The 16,352-nt window shown below is 38.5% G+C and overlaps 1 protein-coding gene across 1 annotated transcript in view; it reads left to right on the top strand.

Moving 5' to 3' along the window:
• The window catches only part of LOC101630460 (EGF-like module-containing mucin-like hormone receptor-like 2), a 36,374-nt gene extending 27,386 nt beyond the window's left edge, over nt 1-8,988 (top strand). Inside the window, exons 12-17 of the mRNA XM_012728937.1 lie at nt 3,954-4,151; nt 4,430-4,665; nt 6,302-6,368; nt 6,629-6,720; nt 8,520-8,688; nt 8,773-8,988. Of these exons, the coding sequence (XP_012584391.1) occupies nt 3,954-4,151; nt 4,430-4,665; nt 6,302-6,368; nt 6,629-6,720; nt 8,520-8,688; nt 8,773-8,919 (909 nt within the window). The 3' untranslated portion in view covers nt 8,920-8,988. The remainder of the gene's footprint in view (nt 1-3,953; nt 4,152-4,429; nt 4,666-6,301; nt 6,369-6,628; nt 6,721-8,519; nt 8,689-8,772) is intronic.
• Nucleotides 8,989-16,352: the final 7,364 nt, after the last annotated feature.

Here is a 16,352-nt window from a genome sequence, read left to right as displayed (position 1 = left end):
ATCTATCTATCTTCTATCTATGTATGTTCTATCTATCTATGTATCTTCTATCTATGTATGTTCTATCTATCTATCTTCTATCTATCTATCTATCTATCTATTTATCTATCTATCTATCTATCTATCTATCTTTCTATCTTCTCTCTCTCTCTCTCTCTCTCTCCTTCATTTTTATACAGTGTATGATTTCCCCATGAAATTCCCACCACCAATTCAGCTGTGCACCATCATCATCGTCCCTTGTGCTCTTCCTACTCCTGTACTGGTCCTTCTCCCTCCTCCTTCCCTATAGAATGCCTCTGATATATGGTAGCCTGTTGATTTTGAGTTTTATTTGATTATAGTTTTCCCGATCCCTTACTTGGATCCTCTACATTCCACCTATAAGTGAAATCATCCGATATTTTTGTTTTAATTTCTCGCTTATTCCTCTGAGCAATAATCCCTTCCAGTTCTATCTATGTTGCTGTGAATAGCAGGAGTTTATCATTTTTGATAGCGGAATAATATTCCATCTTGCGTATATACCTCATCTTCTTGATTCTGCTGTTTTTTAAAATCTGCTCTGCTCCTCAGTGCATCTCACAAGATCAGGGAGCCTGCAGTGAGTCATGGTTCTCTTACAGGGTCAGTTCAGTTTATAGGTTAAATAAAATGTAAAAACCTTAGAAAAGACCAAGATATGTGTATGAAACATTTCTTTCCACCTAAATTCTGGTTCTACCACATACTTGTGTAAAATTAATTTGTTTTCATGAGTGAGGGAGTTGGTCTTTGGCCTGCTGGGACAATAGATTTGGGGGGCCTTCCCCACTGGAGGTATCCTGCCTGGTTCTGTTTACCCTGTTACTATATGACTGGGAATTTGCACTAATTGTCACATGGACCCCTGGCTAAGTTTCCATGGCAACTCCACAGTTTCCTTTTCTTTACAGCATAATTCAGTTGAGCAAAGTGTAAAGTAAGTTTTAACTCTATGAAATGATACACCTACAAGAAGAAAATCTGAAAGTGCAGCTGTTTCAGTTAGAATGAGCCATATATTCAATACATTTCATTATAAACATAACAGAAATGCAATTTCCTAAAAGAAATGTTGGGAAGCTACTCAGGCAGTGTGAACGCAATGGATATAAAAGGAAGTTCCCCATATTCAATTTTCTGATCAGTTTCAGTTTATCTGAGAGGTGGGATCCCTAATCCAACCTCTCTGGAATTAAACTGGCAAGATAATTTCTTGTGAAATAATCTTTCCTTTCTTTTTTTCCATTTTTAATTTTATCTAGTTTCTCTAAGGTTTTAAGTCAGAGAGCCCAATTATTGTTAGATTTTCCTTTCTCTTTGTTTCAAACTTTACCTGAAATTCAAGTGTATCTGACCAGAAAACATGACTTGTGTTTAACACAACCAAGTCCATTTTGGGCCTGTTTCTTTACATGTTAGAGTCAGTTACTTTTCCTTGTTTGATACCATGAGCTGATTCTGATCAATAAACACAAGTATAAGTAAAGTATTACACCCAATTTTAACACTCAAAGATATGCTTGTTTTATTAAACCTTGATTATTTATACTATTTCTTACTGACAGAAATTATCCTAAATCACAATTTCTGAAAAAACATTTTAATTAGTTTCTATTGTATTCATGCATTCAGAATTTATAGAAGAATATTTGTAAACCAGTAACATGTGAACTAATTCTGCTATGACCATATGAAAGTAAACTAAAGCGCAAAGGGGGAGACCAAATATGCGGAGACAGAGATTTTTTGATTTTCATTTAAAAATTCACCCACTGGGCCCTCTCTGGTGGAATAAATGGTTAAAGTGCAGCACTATGAAGCTATCTGCAGCACTGCAGCAGGAGCTCGGTCCCTGGCCAGGGAGCTAAACCGCACAGCGCGGTAGACTTCTCTTCTCTCCCTCGCTATTCCCCTCAGCAGTGTATTTCAGTCCGTCTGCCTGTGCTGCTCCCCACTCTGTCTCAGATGAATTCTCTCACACTCTGCCCCTGACCTATACCCCAGTTGGTGTCTGCATAAATAAATGAATCTTTAAAAGAAAAATTCAGCCATCTCTACTGGTTTTAAGAAATAGTAATTACTTTACAAGTATCTGGTAGACACCAAAAATTCTTATTGATTTAACATTTGAATATATTTTCTCTTCACTTACTCATTCAGGTAAGAAACTGCTCCTGAAGTTAGCTTTTTAAAAAGAATGGCTCATGGGTTTAAAAAAAAAAATTTTGAGGCAGGAAATTTACATCACAGAAATAGACTTTTGCTTCCTAAGACCAGTTTTCTTTCTCAGTTTTTATAAGAGACTTCAGATGGGTGGACTTTGAATTGTTTCTGGAACCATATCTTTGCTCCAGTAAATTGCCCACTTATAATACAAAGCTAGATTAATTCCTTAAATGGCTTTCTTCATCTCAGCCATTTTAATTGATATGTATTTCTTCTGGATTTATGGGAATTCTTGTTATATTAGGGAAATCAGTTTTTGTGTGTGTGTGTGTGTGTGTGTGTGTGTGATGATGATGGCAAAAATTCTCCAAATTTAGTGTGCATGAAGAATACATGAAGGGCTTATTAATTATTTTAAACATTTTATTAGGAAAAATTTCAAATGACAGAAATACTACATATTTAAAACAGTGGAAATAATGCCCAAGTTCCATTTATCCAGATACACCAGTTTAACTATTTTATATCCAGTTCCCTTATATTTACACCACCTCTTTCTACTTCCCTTCCTCCCTCTCAACTTTTTCCTTTGAAATGGAATTGCTATTTTTTTAAATTTAATTTCTTTAAAAATTTATTTTCTTTATTTATGCATATAAGAACTGGGGTTTAGGGCAGAAGTGGGGGGTTGAAAGGATTCACCAGAGACAGAGTGGGCAGCAGAGCAAGCAGATTGACAGAGGTACACTGGTTAGGGGAGCGAGAGCAAGACCACAGAGTTGTGCCATGCCATGTGAGTCATTGATGTTGCAGTGGCTGGCAATAGTTTGATAGTGTTGAGACTTAACCACTGATCATGCTGGGCCACCAGGTAGGTCCAGAATTGCTATTTTTCATTCATTCATTTTTTAAAAAGTTCATTTATTTATGCATACAGAACTTGGGTACAGGCCAGAGGTGCAGGGGCAGTGAGAGGATTCACCAGAGACAGAGTGGGGAGCACAACAGCCAACTGTTGAAGCATACTGCTGAGGGGATCATGCCATGTGGATCTCCTCTGGGGTGGGGGTCAAACTCATGCTGAAGTGGCTTTAGCTTTTTAGTGCTGTGCTTTAATCCACTGTGCCACCAGGGAGGGCCCTCATTCATTTACTTTTAAGATTTATTTATGTATACATGGACTGGGGTATAGGTCAGAGGTGTGGGGTATGTGTGTGTGTGAGAGAGAGAGGATTCACCAGAGACAGAATGAAGAGCAGAGCAGGTAGATCCTCTGAAATACATTGCTGAGGCAAGTAGCATTGGGAGCAGGAGAGGTCTGCTGTGCCATGTGGGTCACCTCCCAGGTATGGGATGGAACATGTGCTGCAGTGGTTATTAATAGCTTTCGTAGTGTGCATGTAAAAATCTTTAACCTGTGGCACCAGCAGGGAGGGCCTGGAATTGCTATTTTAAAAATTCTTCTCATGGCTTCAAGATTATCTATGACAAGAGAGGTGTGGTATGGAGGGACAGAGCACAGTGCACTCTGTGGAGGACTGTGGGTGCTTCCATGGTGGGAGGCTACAGCGACGACCCAAGGAGGGAAATCCTGTACTGTCAATACACTAGCAAGGAAAAATAAAAATAATTAAAAGAGGATTACCTAAAGTAAGAGGCAGGGAAACTTGGATTTTGTTGTCTTGTACTTGAAAATGAAAGTATAAATGGTTAGTGGCATTGCCACAGAGCAGTAGGTGACTGTCATCTCTGCTACGTCCCAGGGGGAGGATCCTGTGCTGGCTGTGATCACCTACGTGGGACTGAGCCTCTCTCTGCTCTGCCTCTTCCTGGCCGCCATCACTTTCCGGCTGTGCAAAACCATCCAGAACATCAGTACCTCCCTCCACCTGCAGCTCTCACTCTGTCTCTTCCTTGCCCATCTGCTCTTCCTCACGGCCATTGACAGAACTGAAATCAAGGTAGTGACAGTGCCCCCAGGGGAATTGCACCCCTCCCTCTGGGAGCACTGGACTTGGAGCCTTGCTATAATGTACATTTAAATGAAATAGCCCTGGACCCTGGGGAAGTTTGTGGGAGTGAAGGGTCAATTTCACACTGACAGGTGCAAGTGGAAGACAGTCCTTCTCTTGACAGCTCCTTCCTATACCTCAGCGCTGTCTCCAGTGGCAGGGTGCAGAGAGGTCCTGGGGCAGAATTCTACTGCACGACCCTTCCTAAGGATGCCCTCCCTCCCCAGGTCCTGTGCGCCGCCATCGCAGGGACCCTACACTACCTGTACCTGGCCTCCTTCACCTGGATGCTGCTGGAGGGCCTGCACCTCTTCCTCACTGCGCGCAACCTGATGGTGGTCAACTATGCCAGTGTGAACATGTTCATGAAGAAGTTTATGTTTCCGGTGGGCTATGGAGTCCCAGCTGTGATTGTGGCCATTTCTGCAGCATTCAGGCCTGAGCTTTATGGAACAGCTGCCCGGTGAGTGCAAAATCCCACTGGCATTCCTTTGTTCCATGACCATGGCCATCTTGGAACCAAGGTCGAATTTTGATTAATTCAGTAATTAACACTATGGAGAGCAACACCAGGTAATAATCCTTAGGGCATCATTATCTTTCAGTATTATAGTTATTAAGGAGAATTTATTTCTGCCCTTGAAATAACAAAGAGGAAATTGAAAGGAGTGTTTAGGACTTCATGAAAAAATGTCTAACCTATACTTAATCATTATTTTATAGGATATTCTAGCTTTTCATTTGGAAAAGTAGAACCCATTTAGGTAATCAAAACAATAGTTTATTTATAGTTTAGATTTACAAGGTGCCTAATTAGTTAATTAGTGTGAGTCATTTTTTTTGTGTGAATTTTTTTTTATTAAAAAGTTTATTTTTACATCATTTTGCACATTTTTTTTTCATCTCAATTGTAATCCCCACGGGTTTCCCATCACCAAATCACCCCTGTGCCACCACCATAGTCCCGTGCATTTCCCTCCCTTCTCCCCCCCTCCCCCCGTTTTTGATCCCATTCCCCACTCCACCCCCACAGAATGTCTCTGGTCTATGGTTGTTCATTATTTTTGTTATTTTCTCGCCTGGTCCATTATACTCCTGCTATGAGTGAGACCATCCGGTATTTTTCTTTCTCTTTCTGGCTTATCTCACTAAGCATGATCTTTTCCAGCTCCATCCAAGTTGCTGCAAAAGAGTGTCAGTCATTTTTTAACCATTTTTTAGTTGTTGATTTAAATCTCACATCCCAATATGAAGCAGATACTACTGTTTACTCTGTTTTATAGATGAACACACAAAGGCACAAATATTTATATAAATGTCTTAAAGTTCATTAATGTATAGGTTCCAAAATGAGGTGATGATGGGATTTGTAGTTCCTGGACTCTTGATGACTTTGGTCTGGAATGGGGTGGAGTCTGCAAAACCTGTGTGGAGTTTGTTCAGGGTATGTTTTCCCTCTAGCACTCAGTCTTATCAGAGTTTGGAAGTTTGTTTTTGGATAGGCTATTTTCAGTTTGTTTTGTGGCTTTGGAGAATTTGAGTTTTAAAATTGTTGGTTTTAGTTGTTTTCTATAAACATGTTTTTGCTTTTGGATGATAGCTACTTCACTGAAGTACTCATGCCTCCACTGAGGAAATTACTCTCCCAGATTCTGCACTCAGCCACAGCATTCACACACACCAGCTTTGTTCTTTAAAGTGTCATTTTGGACATACCATTTCTTCCTTGTTTCCATTCTTCTCGGTGTACTCTTCATTTTTCTCAAATATCCTGCTTCCTGCTTTACCATGAATTCTACTCTGATGTTGCAACAAGCAGGAAAGCTGTCACTGTTTGTTAGTAAAGTCTGACTTCTAGGTCCTCTGTGTATTACTTACTGTTCCCCGATACGTTCAACCAAATTGGACTTGTAACACAAAGCAACTTCCTGTCAGGGAGAATGACCCCATTCAATGCTCCTCTTCCTTTCATGGAGATGTATCAGTTACCAAAGCACTCAAGGACATATTGGCCCAACTAGCCCTTTTTTATACCCACTACTCTCTTCCCCTTCTGTTAACCTCCATACCAATACAGGTTTTTGCTCTCTCTTGTCCAGTTGCTGGCTTCACACAGAGAAGGGATTTATATGGGGCTTCCTTGGACCAGTCTGTGCCATCTTCTCTGTGAGTGATGATGTTAGAGCATCCTTAATGCTCAACTGGGGTCACTGGAAGAGCAGAATTGCAAAGGGGAGGGTGATAGTATCAAGATGTGTCCCCGGGTTGTTATGGGTTTGGTTTTATGAGGCTACTCCCAAAACTATAAACATCAAAACTGTTACTAAACATGAACACTATGGATGTGTGAAGTTGATATTGAACTAGCTGGGATAGAGATAATAGGTTGGAATTTTATTGAATAAAATTTGTGTTGTTTTCTGAAGGTCAATATAGTTTTCTTTCTGATGGCACTCTGGATTTTGAAAAACAAACTCTCTTCCCTCAACAGTGACGTGTCCACCATCCAGAACACAAGGTAAGCTAGAAAGGGGTGACAACCATGTAGACATGTGAGGGCCCAGGAGCACAAAGCATGAGCATCAATATTCCTGATGTCCCTTTTCAAGGTGGTTCTGAGGGAACTCAGATGTAACTTGTTCGTGGCAGACTGGTGTGTTTTTTGGCATGTGCTGCTGGCACCCCAGCCAGACATTTCCTCTCCAAGCCCATCTTGTGCATCTGCCTGCGACAGAAGGAATTGACATTGACTGATAAACATGATTTGGACTTTTGTCAGCTGTCCTCAGCAAGAGGGCCAAGAATACTTATGTTCCCATGTAGTATTAGAAAAATCTGTGAGTGTCCCACAATCCTGTCTGCACTTTCTTGCCCCACCCTTAGATTAGTCTTTTGACTACAGACCTTGTCCCAGGAAAAATCTGAGGCAGCATCACATCTAGAAGGCTTGAGTAGCCTTTGCTCTAGGAAGCACTGAGTAAATGTAATGCTTTTTAGTATATTTTCTTATCATTAGCTTTTAAAAATTTGCATGCCCTTATTCATTTACATTGGTCATTTGGAAGACTATGAGGCTTAGGAAATAGAAAACTTGCCTTGTAATTTAAATGATTTTTCCTAGGTATTTTTTTGTTAGGTAGCATGTTTTGGGCCACTCTATGATTTAGAAGTAGCAGTTCACAGCACCCCAGATACTTGTTGCCACATGGAACCAACTACCAGAACACTCATAATCCTCCCCCACAGCCCGTTGGGTCCCTCCCCACCTTGCCCACATGGTAGCCTCAGTGCTACAGTCATATATAGTATATGTTTGTGGTCCTTCTACTCCTCTATATTCCATGCATGAGTTTGGAATGACCCAATGTTTGCTTTTCTCCATTGGCTTATTTCATTTATCATAATCTCCAGTTCATTCATGTTGAAAATGGCAAGAGTTTCTTTTTCTTTTTAAATAACTGAATAGTATTCTGTTGTTTTTGTATACACAGCTTAGTCCACTTGCCTGCCATTGGACACTTAGGTTGTTTCCAAAATCTGGCTATTGCAAATAATGCTTCAATGAAGACAGAAACTCTATAACCCTTGCAGTACTGTTTTTGCATTTTTCTTGTCTCAACATCAAATTTTAAAACAAATGCATTTTATAGTTTTTTTTTTTTACCTTATTCTTCCTTTTTGTGCAATGTATGCCTTCTCTCTCAGGTGACCTTCTATAGAATTCCCACCACGAGAGCACCCACTTACCATCACCACAGTCGCTTGTGGTCTTCCCTTTATGCTTTGATGCTTCACACTCCTCATCCCATACAGAATGTTTCTGATATGTAGTCACCAGTTAATTTTGTTTTTTAATTTACTAAATTACTTATTCCCATGATCCCTTATTTGGTTCCCCTACATTCCAACTGTAAGTGAAGATATCCAGTATTTTCCTTTTTCCTCCTGACTAATGTCACTAAGCATAATCCCTTCTAACTCCTGTTTTTGCATTTTGTGGTGGGGGTAGATACTCAGATGTGGATTGACACAAGTGCCAGCACAAAGCTTGATAGTACTTCCTCAGTTAGCTGGTGAAATGAAATTATGATTATCCAAGGATCATCATAAAAAATTTGACACTACTTTATAAAATGTCACTCAACTGAATGAAAATGCCATTGAGGGTAATAACTGATCATGAAATATGAAAGCTGATCACAACTCATTCTGAGAAGTCCTCGCCAATGGAGGGGTAGGGCCATGGGGTGGAGAAGAAAATGACTTAGAAAGTGCTGTTCCTGGTAAATCATGTATCCCCTTACTTCTCTCACCCAGAATGCTGACATTTAAAGCTACTATTCAGGTCGTCATCTTGGGATGCACATGGTGTCTGGGAATCCTGCAGGTGGGTCCGGGTGCCCAGGTCATGGCCTACCTGTTCACCATCATCAACAGCCTGCAGGGCGTCTTCATTTTCCTGGTCTACTGCCTCCTCAGCCAGCAGGTACTACTGGACATCCCCCACTGAGGACTCTTCCAGCCTCGCCTCTCTCAGTGAGCTGCCTCAGAGCGTGCTTTTTCCCTGCAGGTCCGGGAGCAATATGGAAGATGGTGCAAAATGGTCAGGAAGTTGGGAGCTGAGTCTGAGAGCTACACACTCTCCAGCAGGGTCATTTCTGATGCCTCCAAACCAAGCATGGTAAGGTCACAGGTTGCGCCCAGAGCCCTTCACTAATTGAACCACTTGAACAGCATATAGCTGCTACACTGGACAGTCTGGGCATATAGAAGGCGATACCCTCAGGTGATGCTCCCTGGTTTACTTGTACCCACTGGAAGGTGTGTCCTCATCATGAGTGCTGTTGCTCAACTTTCAAGCTCCCTTCACTATTGTGTACCACTATCTTCTCAGTTACCACACTCATAGGACACCCACATTATGTGACCAAGTAAATGAGCTCTTAGATTTCCTGATAAGAAGATAAAACACTAACACTATGAGTGGGAAAGATAATATAGTAATCTCAGAAGGCACAAACTAATGACCTGAGGCAGTGATGCACAGGCTGTGATGCACTGTGGTCACTGCCTGTTGCCCGTCCACATGCAGAGCAATAGGCACGTGTTTATAGCTATGGCAGCAGAGTCAAATAGGTATTGACTGGGATTTGAGACTCTCCTGATAAGCCTGCAGCTATTATGAGTGTCTCTTGCACACACAAAGGCTAAAACCAGAAAAAATATTGACAGAGGTCAGAGGCAAGGTTTCAGTATGAATCAGTGGGCAGCTGCATTTTCCTGTTCACAAAGCCTTTTTAAAAATATTTTTATTCAAAAAAATTTTTCATTCAAATACTCTTCAAATCAGAATTTGGAGGTGAGTAGTATTATGGTCCCATTTGATAGGTGAATAACGTGAGACATAGGTCCGTATGAATTTTTCTAGGTTTTTAAACTGTCCTAACTTGTTTTCCTAACTTCAGTGATTCCACAACCTTAGCGGCAAACTTTCTGCATTTCCCTGAACCAACTGCAACTACTCCAAAAAATCTTCACATTATAAATTTTCCAGCCTTCTAACTTTTTCTTCCTCATCCCTCCTCCTCCTTCCCCCTTCCCCCGCATCCTTCCCCCTCCTTCTCCACTCTCCCCTCCCTTCTTCCTCCTCCTCCCCCTCCCCCCAATGGCTGCCAATTGCTCCATAATGCTGAAATTTAGCACCTTGCACCAACAGGGAAGACCCTTTTGGTCCTCCTAGCAGTGCTGGATACCATGGTTATTGCCTCCATCTTGAAATCCTCTCCTTTTGTCTCTGATATTCATATCTCAAACTCCTGGAATTCTTCATATCCCTCTATCAGAACTTTTATTTATCACATATTCTACATTGATTCATTCTTGAAACACTGCTATCCTCATTTTATATGCTCACATAGACAGTTACATCCATAGTGACTTAATGAGACACGCAGAAGGCAATGATGGTCAAATATGTTTCTCAGTCTTGAAATCGATATGCGTTCATGACTACTATTTCCAGTTGCCGACTTGACATCTCTAATAACGTATCTCAGCTCTACGTGACCATAACAGAATTCACCATCTTTTTATTTTCCAACTTTATGCTCTTTAGCTCACTCAGTTCTTTGATAAGCTTTTCCATCCTTTAGCTGAGGGAAAAACTGCACCATTGGACCTAGAAGATCCTTAATTATAATATTAATTAAATTAATATTATCTTTTTATATTCCAAGTCATTTTTTTGCTAAATCTTACTATCATTTTCTCTTTAGTAGATCACAAATTAGTCTTCCTGATGCTGTTTCCATCACTGTCTCCCAAATTCCAGTTGTCATCATCTCTGGGCTGATTGAGATATCCTCCTAGATGGACTCCACCTCTCTGTCCCGTAATGATTTTTTCAGATAATAGGAGAGTTATTTTTTTGAAAAGTAGATTTTTTACGACTTTTCTTTAAAATTATTGAAATGATGCCTCTAGTTTCCCTCCCATACTTATCAAAAGATGATTTTGTTTATCTTTTTTGATACTTTAGTGGGTGTGGAATGCTATCCATTGTGGTTTTGTTTTGCCTTTCACTGATATGTATTGATGTTGAGTATCTTTCATGTACTTATTATCCATTTGTTTATCTTCTTTGGAGGAAATAGCTATTCAAATATTTTGTCTGTTTTAATTTTGCAATTGTATTTAATGACAAATGATAAGAATTCTCTATATATTTTGGTTAAAGTGCCTGTTATCAGGACTCCTTAATAAATTTTAAAGCATGCATTTCAATTTCTGAAAAAAAATTTACCTAACCTGTTTATCAGGACAGTATTGAATATTTATATCAATTTTGGGAGACTTAATTATGTTAAATCTGATCAATGAGCATGCAAGGTCTTCTTTGATTTCTTTTTGAATATGTTGTAGTGCTCTTGTTTAAGTCTTCTAGTTTTTGAAAAATACAATACAGTGTCCTCATTTTATACCTCTCTTTTCAGGGTAACCATACTGAATAGTTAAACCAGATGATGTCTCCTAGAAAAGATGGAAAACACGGAATTGTCATTCTTTGGGCAAAGAATATTAGAAGCTTTTTAAGTTTGTTACAAATAATTCTTCATGAAAATAACATTGGCATAAAGTATGTCGCTAATACTTGATATTTGATTGTTGGAGAATTTGGGTTTTCTGGTCCATATTCCGTGATCATCTCACTCCTAACATATTCTAGGAGCTATAACCTAATTTCCCAGTAGATGCTTATTTTTCTATGATTCTTACTCAGTTTGAAATTGTATAGGAAGGAAAGTCAGCTGTGGGAGAAATAGCACAAAAGAGGAAAGTAATGTACAGTTAAATACCTGCCTGTAGGGTTAACAATAATGTCAGTTGGCCAATCCTTTCATGGTTTTATACTGAAAGTCTGCATCCCAGGGCATACCTTGGACATAGGCAAAGCAGGGAAATTGGTTTCCTTACTTACCCATCTCCAATTCTTCACCTCTGTTTCCAGTGATTTAACAATTTACTAATTACAGAATATATTTTATCACTCACTGTTTGCAGTGGAGTCAAGACAGATCCAATTCCTGATTTAAAAAAACTTGCATATAAAATTGTTTTCCTCAGTATAAAATCAGAACCCTGTAATAGAGTCTTTAATCCTTTCATTTTATAAACTGAGCTGTTGCAAGTTTTATTTTTTATATAATAATTCATTCTCAGCATGTGATCTAGGCAAGATCTAACTCCAGAGCTATTATACCTAAAGATGCTAATCATATCCAATTCAATTTTAACATAAAAATGAGTCTGAATTATTATAGTATATTAAATAGAAATGTGTATAAGTTCTAGCTGATAGCTAAAATAGCAGCCAACAAATGAAGTTATGAATGAATTGGTAATTGATCAATTACCAATACTCATGGGGTGACCACAGAAATCATTGGGAAAGGAATTTTTTGAGATCAGATTTGTCCCACATGCAAAAAATTACCTTATAGATTACTGTTGGCTACAAGTGCCAATGCATACATTTACAATGTGGCAGTCTGGCAGTCACCAACTGATCTTATTAATCAAATTTAGTATCATCCATAGCTGGCAACCGGACATATATCTCCTGATAAAACATGAAGTTACTATATATTATGTTTGGCAGATAAACAATTATTTATATATTGGCGTAATACCAATCTAAGCTTGTTTTTAGACTAAGAGTTTACAAACTAGAACATTCTGGCCAAATTCAGGCAAATATCTACATTTATTTTAAAGTCTTACTGGAACATAGTACCTATCTCCATTGATGTATGGTTTGTGAGTGCCTACATTTTACAATATCAGGGTTAGAAGTCCTGACCGAGTTTATGGGGCCACAAAGTGAAAAATATTTACAACCATGCTTTATAGGAAAAGATTGATGATTCTTGTTATTTTAGAACTAATTTTCAGCATACATGAAATAATCAGACAAAAATTGGAACCCAGGGCATCCAACAAACCAATTGGTCTACATTCTTGTGAAATTATTTTTGAAAATGATTATAGCCGGTTATATATGAAAGGAGACAAAAAGGACATAACAATCAACTTCAATGTGAGTTTGATCACTGTTAGTGAGACTTTGATCACAAGTTCAACTATAAGAGATAGTTTGGAAGTAATTGGGTTAATTTGTATACATAGCAGATATTGAAACATAAAATTATTAATTTTTTGTGAAATTTTATTATTGTGGTAATGAGAGAAACTTCTTTTAATTATTCAATAGTTCTTGGAAAATGAATTGTTAAATGCATGTAACTACTATTTTAGTGAGAACATATATACAAGTGTGCACATAAATTGAAAAAGATAGTTCTGATGTGGTACTTTGTCAAATATATTAGATCCAGTTCCTGGGTATATGATTGTTTATTGTATCATCTTTCAATTCTGTTCTGTGTTAAAAATTTATTGTAAATAAATGGTTTCAGAAATAAATATATCAATTTGTTATCATTTCACTACTTCTTTATCCCCTCATAATTTCTGAGATGTCCAGATTAAGTAGTTTTTCCTCTGCAGAGAACTAATTTTTTGAAAATATAATTTTTGAAACTATGAATTTGCATGGTTATATTAAAAAATGGAAACTGGGAAAATATTAGAATAAAAAATGGATGACTAATTCTGCCTAGGAAATAGAAAATAAATTGTATATTGCTTTCAACTTAACAGTAATAAAAATCCACATAGATTTTAGAGGAAATGATATAGGCAGACACTGAATGCACATCCTTTGATGGAAACATGAATATATGATTATGTGTAAAGCAGTTCCCTCTGTAAATGAACCGATTACTAGCTGAACACTTCATTTTCATCAGTAGACAAAAAGGATCTATCAACATGGGTGACAGAGGCAGAGACTGAAATCGGGGCTGGTACCTGACATTCATGCTCTGGTAAAAGCACACAAATCACATGGCCCTACATCGAGAAAAACATGAAAGGAAACAATGGGGAGAAAGAAAAATATAGCAATCAAGCAAGTCCCCCTAGAAACAATACACCATAGAAAGAAAATCAGCTTCCAGAGCACAATGATACTGATATAGAAGAATTTCTCTGCTCCATGGATAAAGAATTCAGAATCATATTAATTAAAAGTTAAAAGAGGAACAGATGCTATGAGACAGATAACCAATGAACACAATAACAAGATTGAATCTTTAAGTAAGATAGTGAATGAACAGGAGGAGGTTACAAGATGGAAGAGGAAGTAAAAAAAAAAGTAGTTACAGGGCCCTCCTTGGTGGCACAGCACTAAGAAGCTAAAGCCACTTCAGCATGAGTTCGATCCCCGTCCTGGTGGTGACCCACATGGTGTGGCAGACCTCTCCTGACACACCTGCTGCTCCCCTCAGCAGTGTACTTCATCAGTCGGCCTGTTCTGCTCCCCAATCTGTCTCTGGTGAATCCTCTCACTGCCCCTGCACCTCTGGCCTGTATCCCAGTTCTGTATGCATAAGTAAATAAATCTTTTTTTTAAAAAAAGTGGTTATAACTTTTTGAGTATGCTAATTATTCTTCACAAACCATTAATTATACTGAATCTGGAAGGAGGATTGGGATTATTTCAGTTAATTAAAGAAGTAAGTACATGCATGTGAGCTGCGTGAGTTCTTTTTCATTCTTTGATATTGGCCCCTTGTCAATTCTTCTCCACATCCTCCCACAATTTTTTTTTTTAAGATGTGTCATTCTCACTGGTGTGAGATGGTATCTCATTGTGGTTTTGACTTGCATCTCCCTTACCACAAGTGATGCTGGACAGTCTTGCATATGTCTCTTAGCCATCTGAATTTCCTCTTTGGAGAAGTGTCTTTTTAGCTCTTCTACCCATTTTGTAAAAAAGATTTATTTATTTGTGCATACAGAACTGGGGTACAGACCAGAGGCTCAGAGGTGGCGAGAGTCTTCACCAGAGATAGAGTGCAGAGTAGAACAGGCAGATCTACGAAGTACACTGCTGAGGGGAGCAGAGGGCGGGTCAGGAGAGGTCTGCCATGCCATGTGGTCACCTCCGGGGCAGGCGGGAATCGAACTCATGCAGAAGTGGCTTTGGCTTCTCAGTGCAGGGCTTTAACCCGCTGCGCCACCTGGGAGGGCCACTTCTACCCATTTTTTGATGCGTTTTTTTCACTTTATTTTTGTTGAGTTTTGACATTTGTATAGTGTGCAACATTTTCTCCAAATGCACAACATGAAGAATGATGTAAAAAATAAATAATTATATTTAATTGAAAAAGAAAATAAAGATATATAAAAACTGCAGACAAAAATATCACCCTAATTCCACAGCAGTATTCACAACTGTCTTTCTCTCAATCCCCGCTAGTCTTGATTGAAAGTAGTCAGAGTTTTTGCTATAGGAAAACTTAGGAGACATTTTTCCTTGTCTTTTAAAACACAACTGGAGTATTTTCCGTTATCAACAAGTCTAAGATTTATTAATGAATCTAAGATTATTGAAGATTTTTGAAGGAAAAACAAACACATTCATTGTGCTCTTCCAGGGTTTAGGTTGGGGTAGTTTGTGAGAGATCTTTGTGGTCCTGGGATATTTATCTTGATTGCAGTGACAGTTAAAGTATCTACAAATGTGGTAAAATGACAACAGAACTCTATGCATTGTGCCAATGTCCAGTAGCTTATGTACATACATATGTAATTTTTGCAGGAAATGAGTGAAGGGAACATAGGCTCTTTGGTATAATTTTGCAGCTGTGATCACACTTATTTCACAATAAAAGGTGAAAATGTCTGTTAATAGAAAAATTGTAGCTAACACTGCTTATTCGACCCCAAGTTTCTTGTAGGAGCCATGAAGGGGATTTTTTATATTGGGGAGATCTTTTAATATTCAGTATAGCATCTTATATAGAAAGATATGAAATACAGTGTCAAGAGTGGTTTCAGCACTAATACTAGCAATACTATACAAATACTTAAAAAAATATAACTTTGAGTTTTAGGTATGTTAATCAGTAGGTTAAGATTAAGAGGAAGTGAGTATCCCGATCAGCAGTTTCCTAACAAAAAAAAGGCATAAATTACACTTTAAACAGGAAGTCTTTCACAGACACAGAACTCAATCAGATAATTCCTTGGCTGGGCTCGCTGGTCTCTACACTATGAGAAGCAGATATCTAAGGTTGCTGCCAGGTAGGTAGATGATAACAATGACAATAGACAGAAGGTTATTTGGGCAGTCCTTTCTAGTTCAGAATATACTCTGTTCTTTGCTTGGTTTCTGGTTTCTTTCTCTAAAGTCCTATAAGGGAAAGCAGGGAAGAAAATTTCAGAGGGGTATTATAATAGCTCCATTATATTATCTTCTCAAAGGAGAAAGTTGGTGAAATTATTTGTCAGATAAATATGGGGACTTAATAGAGACTTCTCCTTTCATCACCTATTTTTTTCTACTGCAATATGATTTTGGAGTTTGGAAAGTTCAGTCTTCTGGGCAGGCTGGCAGGCTGGAAACGCAGGGAAGAGTTGATGTATTTCAAGTTCGAAGGAACCCAGTTTATCTTAAGATTTTCAACTGAATTAATAAGACCTATTCAGGTAATGGAAGGTAATGTGGTTTGCTTAAAGTCTACT

Source organism: Condylura cristata, unplaced genomic scaffold, assembly GCF_000260355.1.
Source record: "Condylura cristata isolate star-nosed mole 26May11 unplaced genomic scaffold, ConCri1.0 scaffold00024, whole genome shotgun sequence".
In the NCBI taxonomy this organism is placed as follows: domain Eukaryota; kingdom Metazoa; phylum Chordata; class Mammalia; order Eulipotyphla; family Talpidae; genus Condylura; species Condylura cristata.
The sequence above is the reverse complement of the archived record's forward strand: the minus strand, read 5'-3'. Positions and strand labels throughout refer to the sequence as shown.